This window comes from Triplophysa rosa, linkage group LG7 (genome assembly GCF_024868665.1).
Source record: "Triplophysa rosa linkage group LG7, Trosa_1v2, whole genome shotgun sequence".
In the NCBI taxonomy this organism is placed as follows: Eukaryota; Metazoa; Chordata; class Actinopteri; order Cypriniformes; family Nemacheilidae; genus Triplophysa; species Triplophysa rosa.
In genome coordinates, this window is record NC_079896.1 from 17,571,828 (window position 1) to 17,591,565 (window position 19,738).

Sequence of the window (19,738 nt, forward strand, 5' to 3'; positions counted from 1 at the left end):
AACGCACAGTGCCTCCAAAGCGTTCTCAGGCGCCACCAGATGGTCGTTTTCAGAAGAGCACCAGGTATTATTGTTTTAGCTTGCTAAAAACGCTTTGGTGGACACAGTTTAATTGATGAATTTATTTGTAAGCATATAGCCTATTAGTCTCTTATGCATTTATGCAATATAATGTAGCCAAACCAGAGAATGAAGTCCAGAGGATTCCAGTATTTCTAGATACGTAATTTGCGTTACTGTAATTCATAGGCGGGGATTATGCTAATTTATGGAAGTATTTCAATGCCATTAGTCTTTGAAGCAAAAAAACATGTTGAATTAACACTAATCAAAAATAAATCTGTTGCATTACCAGTGCTTGCATTTTTAGAGTCTGCAATTCAATATGGTTGTATATTTAAGCTGTGAATATTTCAAATTGAAACATTTCATGCACAATTTCACCGCTAAAAAGTTAAATAATCAAAATTCGCCTTTTAAATTTCACTTAAAAAATTCAACTTGTTTTAGAATACAACCCTTAATTTTCGACAGACAATTTTCAGTCCATATTATTTCGGTTTAAAAATTCGCTTCCACAAATTCAATGGTTCAAATTCGGCTTGAAATTCAAAGTTTCACATCCGGGAATCCAAGGAGAAGCAATAGAGTGCCGAATCCACCGATGCATGATCTCTACCTGCTGCCTGACCACTTCACCAGCAGGTGGTGCAAGTCAGTTCTGACGAAGACCAAAGCAAGAAATGCAGATACTTTTTATATGTTTGTAGCACAGTCCATTCATCTGCTCGATTAAGTGAATTTATTTGATCTCATAGATCTCTTCTTATGCATCATCAACATCAGAAATTTTAGGTTTCCTGCTCTGGCTCGAAGGAATTAAGTTATTTTTTACTTCAGTACATCGTGTTCACATAAATACTATGCATCATCAGCATTTACAGGACATGTATTGTGTTTGAAGCGGTCAAATAACTGAGATCTCAACTAGGAGCTTATTGACAAATGCTCTGATTTTAACGCNGAAGGAATTAAGTTATTTTTTACTTCAGGACATCGTGTTCACATAAATACTATGCATCATCAGCATTTACAGGACATGTATTGTGTTTGAAGCGGTCAAATAACTGAGATCTCAACTAGGAGCTTATTGACAAATGCTCTGATTTTAACGCATACTCTCCCATGTGCTTCTGTTTATATGACGTAGCTGCAATCTCAACAAACATTCTTTTTATTTTCCTCGCATGATCTTGTTTTAATTTGAGACTCTCAGAAATGCTGGATGTTGTGGAATTGTGGAAACGTTCGTTTGTTAATACGAGACAGAAAAACTGATATTTTAGCCAAGCGAACTTCTTGAGCAGGCCAGATAAAATAGTCAGCACTTTCTTTAGAACCCGACTAGACCCGAAACGTCTTGTGCAGCCTGCAGCCAAGCAAGATACCTCACGGTGTTATTGATCTATACGCGCAAAAAAACTTTTGTTGCATGCTGTGTGCGTTTCCCAATAATGTGCCACACACGAACATGCGAGTATGACTACACGCTAATTGCTTGAGTTGCTGTCTGTTCATTAAATGCTAAAATGTCAATCACTCACGGTATATTAACCTAATTATGTCTTGTAAAGTTTGGCGTAACAAATATTTGTTGTTTACCTAACCATAAAATGTAATTAATTTGTGTCTTTCGGGGTGATTGGTAAAAGCACATTCATTACAAATTACCAGAGACCCGATGCCATATCGGACACGACCTGTGCCCAAGGCATATTTTGTCAACGTTTTAGACCCGAAGCCGCTGGGACACATGAGGACCTCTCTAACATACACCTCAATGCAAGTCAGTTTGCATGGCCGAGCAGTGAAAAATATATTTAATTACTGGTCAGAAAACAATATGAGTGCTCCATGGCAATATACACAACTATCTGTAGATGTTGCTGTTTGGCGCATTGTATTTCGTACACTTTTATATTAGGCTATAGCCTTTCTTTTTAATTAGCTTACCCAATACTATAACATATCAAAACGAAATTACGATTTGGTATAATAAGTTTTAATCTATATGCTCACATAATGAGTCAACATATTGTTAAATTTATGCATTTTAAATGACAGAAATACACTGAAACCACGTTGGAGAAACACGTAATGTACGTGTCTAAAATATATGTGTACAGTTCAGTTAAATGATCAAATTTACCCTCTTTAAACTTACGTTAAACATTTAGCTTAAATATCCACAACATGTATGGTGGCATGGTGTAACAAAAACGTTATAAGCTTGCAAGATTTGCTAAGTGCCTTTAGCCTACTCGGTCCCTTTAGTGTCCACGGACCACGCCATCACGGCCGGTGTACCGTGCTAAAACGCTTAATGTTGCTTAATCTTCAGACCAGATGATTAGTATAGCCTACACCTTTTTAATAACCGTAGGCTACAGAAATGCAGAAGAGCCCTAAATATGAATGCAAAAAGCACAAAATGACACAATACGAATTTTAGCATGTCCCGCCGTATTTCTCACATAATACCAGAACTAATAGGTATAGGTGTCTTTATTGTTGCAGTATTTCAGTTTGTTTTTTAATTCATTCGTTCATACAATGGGTTATAATTGGCTTTATTTTGTTTGCGTTCTGAGATTTCAGATGAAAAGTATAGGCATAATTATTTCCATTGATATTTCTCTTTTAAGTGGTGTAGTTATTTGTTTGTTTAAGTTACATTTATATCCTACATTTACTAAATATTTTACAATTACGTTTTTAAGAAAAGACTGTTATTTATATTGTAGATTATGTTACGTTCTGATGAAAAATTGTTCATGGCTTGTTCTTACATCTGTTTTCATTACTGTTTCAGTTAGCCTACTACTATTGTCTGTTTAAAATTTATAATTATTGCTATTTTTCCTATTTAGTTTTAAACCGAAATCAAATGTTTTATTTGAATTTAAATGTTAAGTTTATTGTGATGGTGTTATGTAACTAATGCAATGATGACTTGTTTGTCTTGTTTTCTGGCACATTTAATCAGATACCATTGCATGTGTCATTCAAATAGCTTCATGCAATTAGCTTATTTTATTAAAACACCGTATGATTCAGTAATTCACTGTAACATACAATTTTCTCATCCTCGAAACTCAAACCATTATTTGATGACTTAAGATCGTGCTTATCAAAAGCACGATTTTATGTTTGTATTTGGCGAGCTATAGAAATTATATTTTGCGTGCATATGATACGCATGTGTTTTGCGTGCACTTTTTATGTACATACCGACTTAACCCACACCATCTTAACCAAGGGGGTAATCATATGCACGTAAAAAGTAATCAATGCGTATAAATAGCAAGCCAAATACAAACAAACTCTTACTATAGATAGGCAGTACTAGTAGATCGGGTAGGATATTTAAATAATTAAATTAATATTATAAATGTATGAATAGTCCACTGATTCCAGGCCACCTGGAATTGTCCCCGTGCTCCATGTCCGTTCCAGGGCTGATAGTGGTGAGCTAAGCTGCCAGTACAAGAAACAATTATTTTTTTCTTGATGATGCATAAGAGATCTATGAGATCAAATAAATTCACTTAATCGAGCAGATGAGTGGACTGTGCTGCAAACATATAAAAAGTATCTGCATTTCTTGCTTTGGTCTTCGTCAGAAGTGACTTGCACCACCTGCTGGTGAAGCGGTCAGGCAGCAGGTAGAGATCATGCATTGGCGGAATCGGCGCTCTATTGCTTCTCCTGGGATTCCCGGATGTGAAACTTTGAATTTCAAGTCGAATTTGAACCACTGAATTTGTGGAAGCGAATTTTTAAACCGAAATTATATGGACTGAAAATTGTCTGTCGAATATTAAAGCTTGTATTTTATAACAAGTTGAATTTTTTTAATGAAATTTAAAGGGTGAATTTTGATTATTGAATTTTTAAACGGTGAAACTGTGTGTGAAATTTTTACATTTGAAAAAATCACAGCTTAAATATGCAACCATGTTGAATTGCAGAACCTTAAAATGCAAGCACTGTTAATACAATGCATTTTTTTTCAGTTAGCGTTATTCAGCACGTCTTTTTGCTTCAAACACACATTTGTCTCTATTTTACTTCCATACTAATTGCGAATGACCGTGCATGCGCGCCCTGTTTACGAGTGATTGGAATTCATTAACACGCACACATTTTACTATCAAATCTGACGTTTTGGGTCTGTTTTACGCGCAAATTACTCTGAATTTACTCATATATTTACGAATGTTTCGTGAATGAGGCCCATTGTGTGTGTGGAGTGTTTTGTATGTGGGTATGTCTGTCTTCTGTGTTTTCACCTTTTTCTTGTTTTTACAGGTATAACTTTAATTGTTTTGCTTATAGTCAATATGTCTCATGTACAGCTGCTTTGTAACAATGAAAATTGAAAGTTGAGTTGAGAGTTAAAAATCCAGTATCTTAAAAATTAGAATACAGTCTTAAAGATCAATCAAAAAAGATTTACAAAATATAAACGTTCAGGATTTCCAAAGTAAGTTATAGATTCTTTATGGGGTTTAGGTCAGGCGAGTTGGCTGGCCAATCAAGCTTTAATATCATGGTCAGCAAACCAGTTAGAAGTAGTTTTGGCACTGTGGGCAGGTGCTTAGTCCTGCAGCAAAAGAAAATCAGCATCTCCAAAAAGATTGTCAACAGACGGAAGACAGAAGTACTCTAAAATCTTCTGGTAGACGGCTGCATTGACTGGACTTGATAAAGCACAGCGGACCACCATCAGCAGATCATCATCTGCGGTCAACCCTGTTGCTTGTGCACCTTTTCCTACCACACTTTCCTCCCAGTCAACTTTCTAGCGAATTGTCTTCTGGACAATTGTCGAGTCAGTAGTCTTCCCGATAATTGTGGTTGCATGAACTGAACTAGCCCACGAGTTACCCGGCATTTATACTCAAAATTAATCAAAGTAATCAATATCAAAAAGGAATATTGTTTTTTTTGTAATTTGAAGTCTCAACCATCAGAATTAAAACAAAAAAAACTTTTGAAATATTCACTTTGTGTGCAATGAATCTAGAATATAAGAAAGTTAGATTTTTTTAAATTAAATTACAAAAAAACAGAACTTTTCCATGATATTCTATTTTTTTAGATGCACCTGTAAATGATAAAACACATTTAAAATGTCTTCTGGCTATTGTATATAGGGCACCACACAGACTTTATAAAATAATTTGGGGACTTTTTATCAGAATAAGTACTGGGCGCATACAGAGTCCTTGTAATTGTTGACTAACATCCATGTGGATAATGATGGATGTGTTTAAAAATACATTCTTAACTCTATAGGCGTTCACACAATTTAACATGTGTCAGGACCTACTACTACCTTCATAATCATACTCTAGATGTAATACTGTTATAAGGTATAAATGTGGGTGTCGTTAAAATTCTTCAGCAGAGCAAAGATATTTCAGATCATTATCTAGTATTGTGTATGCTCCACATGCCTATAGTTGCCAATCAAACTCCATGTTACAAATATGACAGAACAATAACCTCTGCTACCAAAGACTTGTTTCTTGATATTCTGTCTGAAATATCTAAATTCCCTAGCATATCTGATAACTTAGAAGATCTTGACACTATCACCGAAAATAGTAACTCCCCCTTCTCCGAAACGCTGAACACAGTTGCTCCTGTGTACTTAAAGAAAATTAAAGTGAGCAGTCCAACACTTTCAAACCGCAAAGGATCCGTGGCACTCTTTTGATAACAGAAATTGCCAACTTGCTATTGTAAAAAAAATCTTACGACACTTGTCCCGCCTTCGGGAGGTGAAATTATTTCAACTTAACAGTGTCTTAAACCATGGCGCTTATCTGAGAGATGCTGCAAATGGTGTGAGACGCAGGTATAAGAGTTAAACACGTCCGTCTAGAGTGTTTACATAGAAAAAAGTATAAAAGTAGTTCAGCAGAAATGAAAAACGTCTTCAGTGTAAAATGCACAACAAAACAACACAAATTGGTTTATTAATATTCCGCAGTACTATATCGCCATGTTGAGTGCCGCCGATGGGGAAGGGCGGCAGTTAAAAAACATTTACATGTGAAACTAGTTCGCGAAATTTCCGCTAGGAGGCGTAAAGGGAGAGTTTGCACCTTCAGTACTTGACAACATGTACTTTGAAACAGTGAAATTCAATGTGATAAATTCCTTATTACATGACAGGAGGCAACACATTAAAGATTAAAACAACAGTTATTCACGTTTATAATATAACAAAAAAAAAGTGTTATAGGCGGAGAATGAGCCAAAAACGTGTTGTTAATTTTTTCTGCCAGTCTAAAGCGACTGCATGTGCCTGATAGTTATAAGAACACACTCTTATAATAAAAAATAACCAATGTCTTTTCTGTCCTTATACAAGCAAACTGTTGAACCATTTTAAGGTATTATTACGCTGTAAAAAATGATTGCGCCAATTAGTTATCACAACTTAACATTTTGAGTTAGGTTAACTTCTCTAGATTTAACTTGTTGAGATAACTCAAATATCAACGTTTATCATGGCTGCACTTATCAGACTTAAAAGTATGAGTCAACTGAACTCAAACATATTAGTTAAAATAACTATGCTTAAATTATCTGGCTTTTACATAGTGCTAATGAGACTGTGCAAATATAAAATACATTATATTTTATTATGTTAAAAAAAATGTTTATGCAGTATGTCATACATGTTATACTGCACTGTAAGACCGAACAGTAAAAGTAAAATAAAGAAAGTGGGCTGTAAATACTCAAAAAAACAAAAAAGTTAATTTGCCTTGAATCTTCTATGTACTCTGAATGATTTTTTAAATTTACAGTGCTCAACTACTTTGATGTAACTATGTCATTACAATTTAACCACACAGCGATCCCGAACGTGCATACGTACGTGCTAGGCTCCAGCTTCATGGGGAACGTCCGTCATGTTTGCCCCGCTCGAATCGAGTGATTTATGTAACGGTTAGAGAAAAGTTTGGCAGTTTTTAACAACTTGATTATATTTCAATGTATTATCAAAAGGGAGATATACAGTATTCCTCTCTGAAAATTTGCTGTGGGATCATCTGTGAAGAGATTTTTAGATGAAACGCGAAATGGTGCGCTCTCTGCTATGATGACCGCGCTTTTCATCGTTATATCGAATCTTCTGGCAGGCTAATCTGGTGAGTAATATGTTTTAATCAACATATTTCACTGTTGTGTTAGTGTTATTTTAGCATCAAACGTATTTAGTTTCTTAGCAGTTAATATGTCTTGTGCATGCGGACGACAGTGATTGATTTGCTCTAACCACTGAGCCAGAGGAAAGCTGTAAGGAAATTGCATCTCTATTAAATTAAATTGTGATGAAATAGTGTATTGACCTGCGTTTAAATGACAAGCATTGAAATGTTTTAATTCTCTCCATGTCAGTAGGCTACTGGCTTTTAAAAACAGATTCCATTTCTCAGTTGACGGGGGATGGGGAGAGGTGTGAATGTTTGGCTTTTTGCAGAGCTTAGAATTAATGGCTTACCTGCAGGGTGACAAATAAACGTAAGACTCCGAAACACGGATAAGAAACCAAACTCCAAACGTAAACAAAACATCTTTGCCAAAATATGCATTTTCTAATCGTAATGCTCCTAATTTACGTAACAATCAATTATTTTAATATTACATTTTACACATTAAAACTGTCACGACTCAGGTCAGGTCGGGGTAATTGTCTGCACGGGAACGGTCTTGTTTTTGTAGAGCACGTGGAAACCGTCGACTGACGGCTGACCACGTGCTCGGAGTCTGCGTCATTGTTCCCGCCCTCGTGTCTCCATTAGGGCTTTCCTTGCACTGGTGTTTTTCCACTCAGCTCTCACACTCCTCTTCTCACTTCCCTCATTAAGCCCGCTTGTTCCCACATTGTCCCACACCTGTTGACTATTCCAGCCCCATCTAGGTTTCCTTTATAGTCCCTCGATGTTTCTTGTCCTGTGTCTGACTGTTGTGTGTATTTTCCTTAGCGGTTCTTAGCCTTAGCCTTGCCACAGTCCGAGTCATAGCCTTAGTCCTAGCTCCTGTAGTCGTTTTGCTATCACGAATGTGCTTCTCTTGACTCTGTTTTCCTTTGCCTTTCCAGTGTATTCTCACCTCTCTCCCATCACATCCCAGGTCTGCTCTCTGTCTCCTCAGTTTCCGTTGGCGTCCCGGCTGGCGGCCTCGCTCCACACCCGACCTAACTACAGTCGCATCAGGGGCGCGATCTCCGCCACGACCTACCACTTCTCTCTCCTCGTGAGAGTTGGTTCGAGGAAGACCCTCGAACCCAGACGACAGACCTCTTACCCTGGCGGTGGACTCTCGACGCTCTTTGGAGGTCTCAACCGTTCCGGTTGTGTATCTTTCTGCTTCCCGCGACTGAGCGTTCCCTGGCTGTTTGGATTTTTGACTGTTGACGGCAACAAGGGTCCTGGGCCTCCCACACCGCGACCCCCCATTGGCGTGCTCGTCCAGTCAACAAGATGAGTATGAAAGCAATCCTGGTCTCCTCTAAGGGTATGGCGTCGACAAATCAAGGTCGACGCCATACCCTACGTCTATTACAAACACCCAAGTTAAGCTCAAGTGCTCATAAGGAAACCAATATCCTTCAAAAAGGTCTCTTCAGTAAAACGGATAAATAAAATAATAATGTGAAGTAGAAAATGACAAAAGTCAAAGCCTTTTTGCACTGGACATGCTAGTTTTGGCCTTATTGCCGGCTGCAGTCATGTCCTCTTCCCACATAAAACACCAGCGAACTACCTGATAATGCACCTGCATTCGCATAAAGAAGCCATTGACACGTTTCAGTAAGTAAAGGCAAAAATGCACAAGATATAGTACCTTCAATGCCCTGTAAATGGCAACATTGCTTCTTCTGTCGCAGAAATAAACTGCTGCAGATAAAGTTAGGTGCCATGCAAAATGTAGTGGAGTAAAGAGTACAAATACCTATACAAAAATGTAGTCAAGTAGAGGGTAAAATTTGCTAATATCTTTACAGTAATATTCAGTACAACTACAAAGTAGCCAAAAAGACACAGTACAGCAAATATTTACATTTACTCCAATACTTTACACCACTGTCCCTTAGTCAAACTCAATAAAAATACAATGTTTTCAGAATACAATATTTACCCCCCCTGCATTTCTGTTTATAGTGAAAATCTATACATATATACAGTGTGTATGTGTAAATGTAGTGCGAGTGCTATGACAAACTCCTGTGCACTTCACAGCACACTGGAAAAAGACACAAGAGAGAAGTGTTTTACATTGTTCACATCTGTGTGTAGTTTGGTGTGTATGTGGCTAATTATTTTATGTTTGTGTGCAGAGTTACTACGCAAAAATACAATTTTTAGAAGAGTTAAACTAGTTTTTAATGATGTGTTTGCATGATGTGTGTGGCATTTTGCATTTTGTGTGCGTGTTTGGTGGTATTGTGTGTAGAGTTTTGAGAAATGGAGCCATAGTTTAAAAAATTGTGTGTAAGCAATTTGAAAAACTGTAATATTATCTTAAATGTAACATTTTGCATGAATTATTTATCACCCCTATAGGAATTCATATAATATGTTATCTATGTTTCTCTTTGTTTTATCTTCTCTTATCTGGTGTGTGTGTCAGTACGTGTGTGTTACTGTATGTTCCGTGCATGGGGATTTGAGGTTCTGTGTTTCAACAGTATGGGTTGTGTGTCTGTGCTTTTGTCTGTGTTTTATGCATGTATGTGTTTACGTTTCTGCATGTGTATGTGTCTGTGTGTGATGGTTTGCGTGTGCGATTGTTTGTGTTCGCTGAGGGTATGTTGTGTGCCCATGGGCTGTGTGAGTGTGAGCATGTGTCTGTGTGCATGTGTGTCCTTCTGCGTCATGTGAGTGTGTGCACTATATTTTATGTGTCGTGTTGAATGTGTGTATTTATTCACTTTGCTCTTGATACTTTTTTAATTTGTATAAATTGAATGTATTGCTTATAGTTAACATGTTTCATGTACAACTGCTTTGTAACAATAAACATTGTAAAAACCACTATATAAATAAAGTTGCGTAGGAATACGGATGAACAAGTATTTAAACTATCAAGGCTTTAAAAAGCATTAAAAAACTTTCATGACGATGAATACTGATCATGCTATATACATACATTTTTTAAAATCACGATTAGATTGTTTACCCAAATTGTGCAGCCCCTATTGAGGCACAGTATCATTTTGCATGCATCACATGAAAGGAAAAAAAAAGATAAACATAACTCACCCATAAAGCCACCTTTTGCTATGCTCACATACTCTTTGTTTTTCTAAAAAAAAAAAAAGTTCAAAGTAAGTACAACAAATGTAATAAGTGAATTGTATTTAAAGAGGTCAAATGGTGCAATTTCGTGTTTTCCTGTATCTTTGGTGTGTTACAAATTGTTCCTGCATATATAAAACATGTAAAATTGCAAAAATTAAAGTCTAAAACCAAAAGATGTTCTATTCAAAAGCGGAAGCTCAGCCAAACCTGCCTAAAATGGTTCGTTTAAATGCCCCCAGAAATCTACATCAGTTTGGAACACTTCCAACAACAACTGATGTACAGAACGGTACTTTACTCTCAGCCAGTTTTGTCTCATCCAAGGTTACCACAGCGAGCAGGATGCCCAGACCTGATGGTAGAGAGGAGAATGGGAAGCGGCGACCTGACAAGATCTGAGATGATAGAGCTGGATAAAGAAGGACGTGGCTACTTGACACGTCTTCACTACAAAATTTCAAATGCTATTAGATTATTAATGATAATCTTAAATCTATAATTTACCTTATTACTAAGTTTATCGAGCACAAGCTGTCGAGCTTGTGCAGAGGCAGCAGCTTTTGCCAAAGGGGAACTGGAATCCCCTGGTTGGGCGAGTTGTGGGTTCCTCCCACCGTTTGCATACTCTTTTGCACTATTTGCCTGGCCGGGGGGCTGCTTTAGAATTAGAATTTTAAATTCTAAATAATAATTAATACTGCATATAGGAATTTATAGTCTGTTTAATATTTGACCTGTGCTTCTCTTTCCTTTATCTTAAATGTGTGCTTTCACTGTGCGTGTCTGTGTGTGCGTGCTTGTCTGTGTGTGTGCCTGTGTGTGTGTGTGTGTGTGTGTGTGTGTGTGTGTGTTTGTGTGTGTGCGCGCGTCCGTGTGTGTGTCTATGTGTGTTAGTACGTGTGCATATTGTGTGTGTGGAGTGTTTTGTATGTGGGCATGTCTGTCTTCTGTGTTTTCACCTTTTACTTGTTTTTACAGGTACAACTTTAATTGTTTTGCTTATAGTCAATGTCTCATGTACAGCTGCTTTGTAACAATGAAAACTGTAAAAAGCGCTATATAAATAAAGTTGAGTTGAGTTTGTGAGAAGCGTTGAATAACACCGCCCAAAAGGTATTCGAAAAGAAAGAATTATTTATTTTATTAAGTCTATTCTCGCTGTGGTGTTGTTGTTGCTGCTGTCATGTCGTGGAAACGCTGTGTGTTTCATTACAAAAGAAAACCTACTTAGGTGGGTCTTCCAAACGAGGACACAATTAGAAATCACTGGTTAAGTTTTATTTACAACACTCTTCTAAAACAGTACAGTGCAGCGCATTAACACCTGGTTGTGCACAAAGACTGTTTCTAAAAAGTGGGGCAAATCCAACTTCTGCCACATCTCACTAAGAGCCTGTATGTATGTTTTCATTATTTAGTAAACAATTTGCAACTGACTATTCAAACGTGAGTTTTTTGTCGTTCCTACGATCACAAATGCAGAAATGTTCTTCCCTGCGTCTAAGTCAATCTAAGTCAATCTAAGTCATTGTATTCAGTAATGAATGTAACAACTGCCTCGTTTATAATGTTTCAATGTGTTTGTCGCGTTGCGTCGAGACACATCGTCACAGGCTGCTCAAGAAGTTAGCTATAGTTAGCTAATTATTAGACATAATCGTTTTCTTTTTAATAAAAACTTCCTGATCTGTTACACTTTGCTGAAGTCGCGCTGGCAAAGTTGATTGACCACACTATTCACAACGATGAGCTTTGTAAAAAATCGACGTGTTTCAGAAAGGCGGGGCACAGAGGAGCAACAGTAATGTACGGTATGTGAATCTAATATGTTTTTTGAACCGTAAACCACGTAAAAACACTGTATTACACCAAATACACACAATAATAGCCCTGGAAGATCACCCCTTTAAAGGACTCTGAGTACATTTATTATGTAGCAGCAGATGCAGTTCTAACCTGTAGAAAGTGAGCAAGTACCATGTTCATGTACATATCCTCCTCTTCACGTCCACTGCCCATGAAACACAGATGCTCTCCACTGGCCACTGAGGCTGACTCCAGAGACTGCTTTTGAGCCTCAAGAAGAGACTTCACTGACAGGGCAAACTCAGAAGGGTTATGAAGCATCTGTAAAACAGTACAACAACCGAGTTTACATATTTAACTAAACTTACTGTTGTGCACAAAGAAAAAATGCAGCCAGATTTAAAACAAGTGCAAAACGAATGCACAACAATCTGAGGCCCTTTCTTTGTACATCACTTACTATATCTGAGATCAAATGCCACATACAAGATGATATAAATTATGATCTGGCAAATTTGGTTCTTCGAGCACACCTGTTGAGTATGATTAGTATAGCTGGATTAAATTGTCTGAGATCATTGTGTGCTCACTATTGTGTACTATTGGCTGGTTGTTACATCCAAACACGTAGTTAAGTAGGGGTTGTTTTTACCGCTGCTTGAAGATTATGGCCAATTTTAAACCCTTAGGAACACTTTAAAAGCAGCACAAACAGAGAGCACTTGCAAAATGTTTATTTTAAAACACCTCTTGCATTCCGCTTGTTAAGCAGTTACTATATAACTGACAAATGAACTTTCACCATCAAAATTCACCTTTTCTTTAAATTATCTTTTTAACTGCAATGAGATGCTATTTTTATATATATACAGTATGCAAATTAAAAAGCAAACTCTTCTATGAAGCTGCTTACACTACGAATGAGTCTTATATGTACCTATAATCAGTGGTTCGAGCTCACGCAATTGGATGAAGGCGGGGACTAATTTGCATGTTCATGAATCCACATATACTAAATGAAGCAAGGGTGTAGAGTTACATGCAAGTCATTTTAAGGCATTATGGAATTATTATTAAAGAAAAAAACTTTTATATATGCTAAGTGATAAAATTATCGAATGCAGTGGGACTTTAAGTATTGTGTTATTCTTATTCTTATTACTAGTGTTTGCTATAGTTTTAGTCTATTTGTACTATTTTGATCCTTTCTATTACTGCTATACTCTCTTCTTCTTACAGACTACGCATGCTTACAAACATATGCACTTATAGTACACATGATGAGAACCAGCTTTTCAGGTTCATTTAGTCACATCCATTTAAGAAACGACCTCGTTATAAATGGCCGTGTTACAAATGACAAAGTTGAACACGTTATGATAATTTCACGATAAGACGTTTTAGCACATTTAACAAGCCTGTAAAATCTCATTTCTATATGTTAAGGACCATCTACAGCCAAAACAGGCAATACTACAACAATTGTGTTCATTAAAAGTTTTTTTAACAGTCAAATGGAACATAGGTGGCACTATAAGGCCATCGAGTGGCACAGCCACACACCTTTTCTTGAGTCCTCAGAGTGTGACCGTTGATCAACACGTCAAATATGGTGAAGACATCTCTTTTTTTTTAGAAGTTATAAGTTATATATACTCAAGTTATAAGTTATATATACTCGAAAAGCCAAAAAATTACCCATGTCGAACTTTTATTGCATTTTTCAGCCATTTCCTGTGAGATTTTTGACATTTGGGCATTTGCATTTAGTAAACCACTACATATACCATGTTGCCTACGGTGGTTTCGTCTCGATCGGAGAAACAGTTGCGAAGATATTCGCAATTGTTAAAAAAAAAGATGCAGTACGGAAAGTTGAAACCTAGCGTGTTTGGTATCGTAGGACTCTGCAACGATTCAGGAACATGAGAAAACAATTCTCACGAAAATCCGTCAACTGCAAACAAAGTTATAAGCCTGCAAATGGGCTAACGATTGTGTAGTTTAGACAATGTTGCCATTTTTACTGTTTTAGCGCCATCTAGTGTCCAAACGGCGAACAGGTTTTTTAACGTGACCTCAGAGCGATGTTCTACACATATGTTCCGAGCCCCATGAAGATATTTTAAACCGTTCTCGAGTTATGGCTCTGCCCATTTCGGAATTTTGGCGCCCCTTGCAACCATTATTCGATAATTATTGATAATTACACTCCACAGAATTCATCTGCGTTGGTTTGGTTCTGATCGGGTGAAAAACCTAGGACTAGTTTGCAAAAGTAGTTTTTTGACGTATTCACAGAATCGTTTGATCGACATGAATGATGAGATCTATTGTTTGATATGAATATTTTGCGTGTGTCAAACGTTACATGATACACAATTTTAACCCAACCGAAAAAAGTTATTTCACCCCCTGGTGGCCGAATGAGTTCAAATTTCTTACAGACCTTCGGGACCATGAGAAAAATAAGTCGAACAAGCCCAGCAAGTGTCGTTCTGATCGCATGCAAAAACAGGTGTGAACTGATAATACCTAAGGGACGAGTGAAATGAACCAATTCCCATGTTTCTATGATGTTCAGTTGCAGAGATATAGATCTTGCTAAATGGTTGCTAAGCTAACCTGTTTGGTTGCTATGGGCGTGGAATGGCACCTGCCAATTAATAGCACACTAAACCACAAGTGAAACAAACCAAGCCCCTGTGTCTCTACGATGTTCTATTGCAGAGATATAGGTCTGGCTAAACAGTTGCTAAGCTAATCTGTTTAGTTGCTATGGGCGTGGCATGGCACCTGCCAATTGATAAAATGGTAAGCCATGAGTAAAATGTACCCACCCCCATGTCTCCATGATGTTATTCTCCAGAGATAAAGGTCTGTCTAAACGGTTGCTAAGGTAATATGTTTGGTTGCTATGGGCGTGGCTTGTATTACACTTATCCATGAGTAAAACGAATCAATCCCCGTGTCTATACGATATTCTATTGCAGAGATATAGGTCTGGCTAAACGGTTGCTAAGGTAATATGTTTGGTTGCTATGGGCGTCGCTTGTCACCTGTCATATTATAATACACTTATCCATGAGTAAAACGAACCAACTCCTGTGTCTTTATGACATTCTATTGCAGAGATATAGGTATTTTTGTTGATACAAGGCACATTCTTCAAAATAGCCTCTTTTGTGTTCTGAAGAATTAATATTGAATAAAATCTAGGACCATCTTAAATGGATACATTGATTCACATTCATCGTTGCTGGAAGTAGCCATAAGAAGATGGGTACACTGTGGTCAGTAGGAGATTGACATTGTCTGCAATAATATTCTAGAAGGCCGTGCCATTTAAATGATGCTTATTTGGTACACACACCTCACATAATATATCCCATTTCTTCCCCATTTTGATGTTCGGTTTGAACTTCAGGAAGTCATGTTTACCATGTCTAAATGCCTAAATGCATTGAGTCGCTGCCATGTGACTGGCTGAGTAGCAATTTGGGTTTACGTGCAATTACATTAACTGGTGTATCTAATAAAGGTGTGTTATGTATATCAATACAGCATCTTACAACCAGCCAGACATGTGCTATATTTATAGATGTGTAAATATGGAGGAACGTTTAATGTATAATACATTTTATGTCACTGTGGTCCAGTGAGACATATTTCCTTGCTCTGTATGTTTGTGCATATAGTATTAAACACAGAGACACACACATGCACAGTCTCATTCACACACGACACTCAAAAGTATACAGTGCACGCACACTCTTATGATACAGAGGGAAATAATATGCATAAATACACACTGTTACGTACTTTATTACGTTATGTATTTGTTTTGGTATGTCTGTGGTTTGTTTTGCAGAAAGCCGCTCTTGGTGACCTCATTTCCAAGAGTGGGTACACCTGGATGAGGCTGAGGATGGCGCTCTCTTAAGCGGTCTCCATTTGCCACTCTGGGTACTTCCGGAGTTATCATGCTTCCGGGGTGCCATTGGCTTCATGTTTGTTTGGTTCCTAGGCTTATGTTCTTTTGTTCTTCGTTATTTACCCTATCGATTCATTTACTTGTTATTCTTATGTTATTAAATTCATTATTTTTGACTGTAATCCAGCGTGTAGTTTCCTTCTCTGTCACAGCTTAGAGCCGGCTGTGACACACACACAAACACACGCACACACACACACACACAGTCACACTCACACAGCGCACGAAACACAGGCACACAACACACACTCAGTGAATGCAAACAATTGCGCACAGAACACAGGCACACACACACACACACACACGCATGCATAAAACAAAGACACACAGATATGCACACAGCATTGCACGGGACATAGCATGCACACAATGACACAAAGACACTATGCACACCAGATCAGATCAGATCAGTAATATGGAATAGAGACATACATATGCACATATAATACACACTGCAGTGCACCAGACTGCAAGGCCCTACAGTGGACAGTGAACACATCTGCAAAAATAATTTGTGTCCCTTTCCCCTTTATCCTGGACATATTTATCGTTCCTTCAGCAAAGCCACGTGTATTGTGATCTGGTGACTCTGAAGGCCATTGGAGTACAGTAAGCTCCTTGTCATGTTCAAGAAACCAGTTTGAGATCATTTGAGCTTTCTGACATGGTCCATTATCCTGCTGGAAGTAGGCATCAAAAGATGGGTATTCTCTGTAGTCATTAAGAGATGGACATGGTTGGCAACAATCCTCAGGTAGTATGTGGAATTTAATATATCCCATCCCATATCCAATTTCTCCAATTTGATGTTCGGTTTGAACTTCAGCAAGATGCCAAGATGCCGTCTAGATGCCAAAATGGATTGAGTTCCAGCCATGTGACTGACTGATTAGCAATTTGATTAGCAATTATATATTTATTATAGACGTATAAAAAAACAACATTGAAACAAACTAAATTTCACCTATTTGACAGTTATAAACGCATTCCTTGTCCAATCACCATCACATTTGACATGCTTGTTTATTGTAATAAGATGTACAGTTGTACTTAATAACAAATCAATCTGACCATTCTTTACAGAGTATAAGAGTTTAAGTACACTTGGTCACGTCTATTTCATATATAATATTGTTATAGCTACACACATAAAAAAATCAACATGTTTTTGGTAATTATTGACCTAGAGGGTCCAGAGAATTGCACCGTGGTGTAAATTTAGAAATTGCTTGAAAAAACTAGGACTAGTTCGCAAAATAAGTTTTTTAACATCATCACCGATAACTCACGAGTCGTTCGATCGACATCAATGGTTCAAGAGGCAAAGGTGTTCGGAATTAGGACAGCTATCACACGATATCAATAGTTTGTGTAAATGTCAAATGTCGCGTGATACACAATTGTTTAGGCAACCAAAAGACGTGTCAATTTTTACTGTTATAGCACCACCTAGTGTCCAAACGCAGCGGTCTTTTGTACTTGACCTCGGAGTGATGGTCTACATATATGTAGACCCTTAAGCAAACGTAAAAGGAAATTTCAACTTTTTTCGATAATTATTTACATTCACACTCCAAAGAAGTCATCTGCATTGGTTTGATTCCGGTCGGTCGAAAAACCTAGGACTAGTTCGCAAAAGTAGGTTTTTGACATCATCAGCAATAACTCACAAACCGTTCAAACGACAGAAGTGGTTCCAGAGGCAAAGTTGTTCAGAATGAGGAGAGCTATCATATGATATCAATAGTTTGGGTATATGTCAAATGTCACGTGATACACAATTGTTTATGTACTCTAAAAGTATTATTTTGCCCCCTGGTGGCCGAATGAGTTCACATTTCTTACAGACCTTCAAGACCACGAGTAGAATAAGCCCAGCGAGTGTCGTTCCGATCGGCCTCCGTTAATCCGGTGTAATGAGTGCTCAAACTTCATTGGCCGATGGCGGCCATGTTTTTTGAGATACACCAACGTCCTTTCTTATATGCATGGGACATGACACAACGAGACACCATACCAAATAATAAGTTGATCGGGCAAACGGTTGCGTAGTTATAGCCATTTTCGAGTTAATTAGTATTATAGCGCCAGCTAGTGGCCGAACACCGCATTTTTTTACTGTGATCCCCGACTAAGGGTATACACATATGTAACAAGCCCCATGAAGATATCTCAAACGGTTCACGAGTTATGGTCATTTTAGCTAAATATGCTACTTCCGGTTCGGGTCGAAAAAAAACTTTTTTTCGATAATTATTTACATTCACACTCCACAGAATTAATCAGCGTTGGTTTAGTTCCGATCGGGCAAAAAAACCAGGGACTAGTTCAAAAACAGTTTTTCAAATAAAATGCAAATTAGCGGAAAAATTTGCATACCGGAAATGAAATCGGAGATATATACGTTTTTTAAGTTTTGAGCCAAGGATTCCAATGATGCCAGAAACTTGGGTGTGCAACAAACGGTTTAGGAGTTACGAGCGTAAACACGTTTTTTTTGCTGTAGCGCCACCTATGGACCAATTGGTGTCAAAATTTGATAGCCTCTCCCCAAATTGAGGGCTACCATCTGACCAAGTCTCAAGTATCTACGACTTACGGTTTGTACTGCAGTATCAGTTTTACGGCAGAAAAATAATAATAAGAAGAATAAAAATCAGTACAAATACAATAGGTTTCTAGCCAACGCGCTCGAACCCTAATCAAAATCTGAGCAAATACAATAGGTTTCTAGCGCTACGCGCTCGAACCCTAATACAAATCTGAGCAAATACAATAGGTTTCTAGTGCTACGCGCTCGAACCCTAATAAGAAGAAGAATAAAACATACAAATACAATCGGTTTCTAGCGCTACGCGCTCAAACCCTAAAAATCTGAGCAATGACAATAGGGTTTCAACGCTTCGCGCTCAAAAAATGCAGCTCAGTTAGCCCCAGCATACAGTACGTGTATGTAATACAATGTGCCTGTTTTTTCTTGTTCTCCGACCACATTGAAATAATGAGCATACAGTAAATGTGAAGATTACAATGCATATATCCAGGCCATTTTGCATCAATCCTGGTAACAGATGTTTTATTTTTCCTTTTTTTTACTTACAAACTATTGCTGATATTTAAATTTATCTGAAATATTAAAATAAATTGTAGTTTACCTGTAAATATTATGGCAAAATAATCGCCTTCATCGAGGCCCTAAGGTACAGTTCCCTCTACTATTATTGGCACCCTTGGTTAATATATCACTGGCGGATCTAGAGGTGGGGCCAGAGGGGCACTGGCCCCAGATGAAATCTTATTGGCCCCTGAAGTGCCCCTGTACTCTCAGGGCCTCTGTAGCCTACACCTAATATGTGTTTTGGACAATCGGATCACAAGTGGATGATGTTAACACAGGTCTAAACGGGGTGTGAAACATTTTGAGCTTGTCGACTTTCTACCACTTCCAGAAGAAGTTGAAAACACATTCGACCAGATTGTGTTTGTGGTGTAACGTTAGAAGCTCATGTGGTTGAAGGTGTTCGAGCAGCCACAAAAGACCACCTACTCT

General features: G+C 37.8%; 1 protein-coding gene across 3 annotated transcripts in view; it reads right to left on the reverse strand.

Annotated features, from left to right (window-relative positions):
* The window catches only part of tbc1d23 (TBC1 domain family, member 23), a 521,932-nt gene that overhangs the window by 359,019 nt on the left and 143,175 nt on the right, over positions 1 to 19,738 (reverse strand). For 2 of the 3 annotated variants that reach the window (XM_057337199.1, XM_057337197.1), the window contains 2 exons: positions 12,345 to 12,515; positions 10,350 to 10,392 (listed from right to left, as the gene is read on the reverse strand). In XM_057337199.1, coding sequence (XP_057193182.1) covers positions 10,350 to 10,392; positions 12,345 to 12,515 — 214 coding nt within the window. The remainder of the gene's footprint in view (positions 1 to 10,349; positions 10,393 to 12,344; positions 12,516 to 19,738) is intronic. The other variant, XM_057337198.1, reaches the window with a different exon arrangement.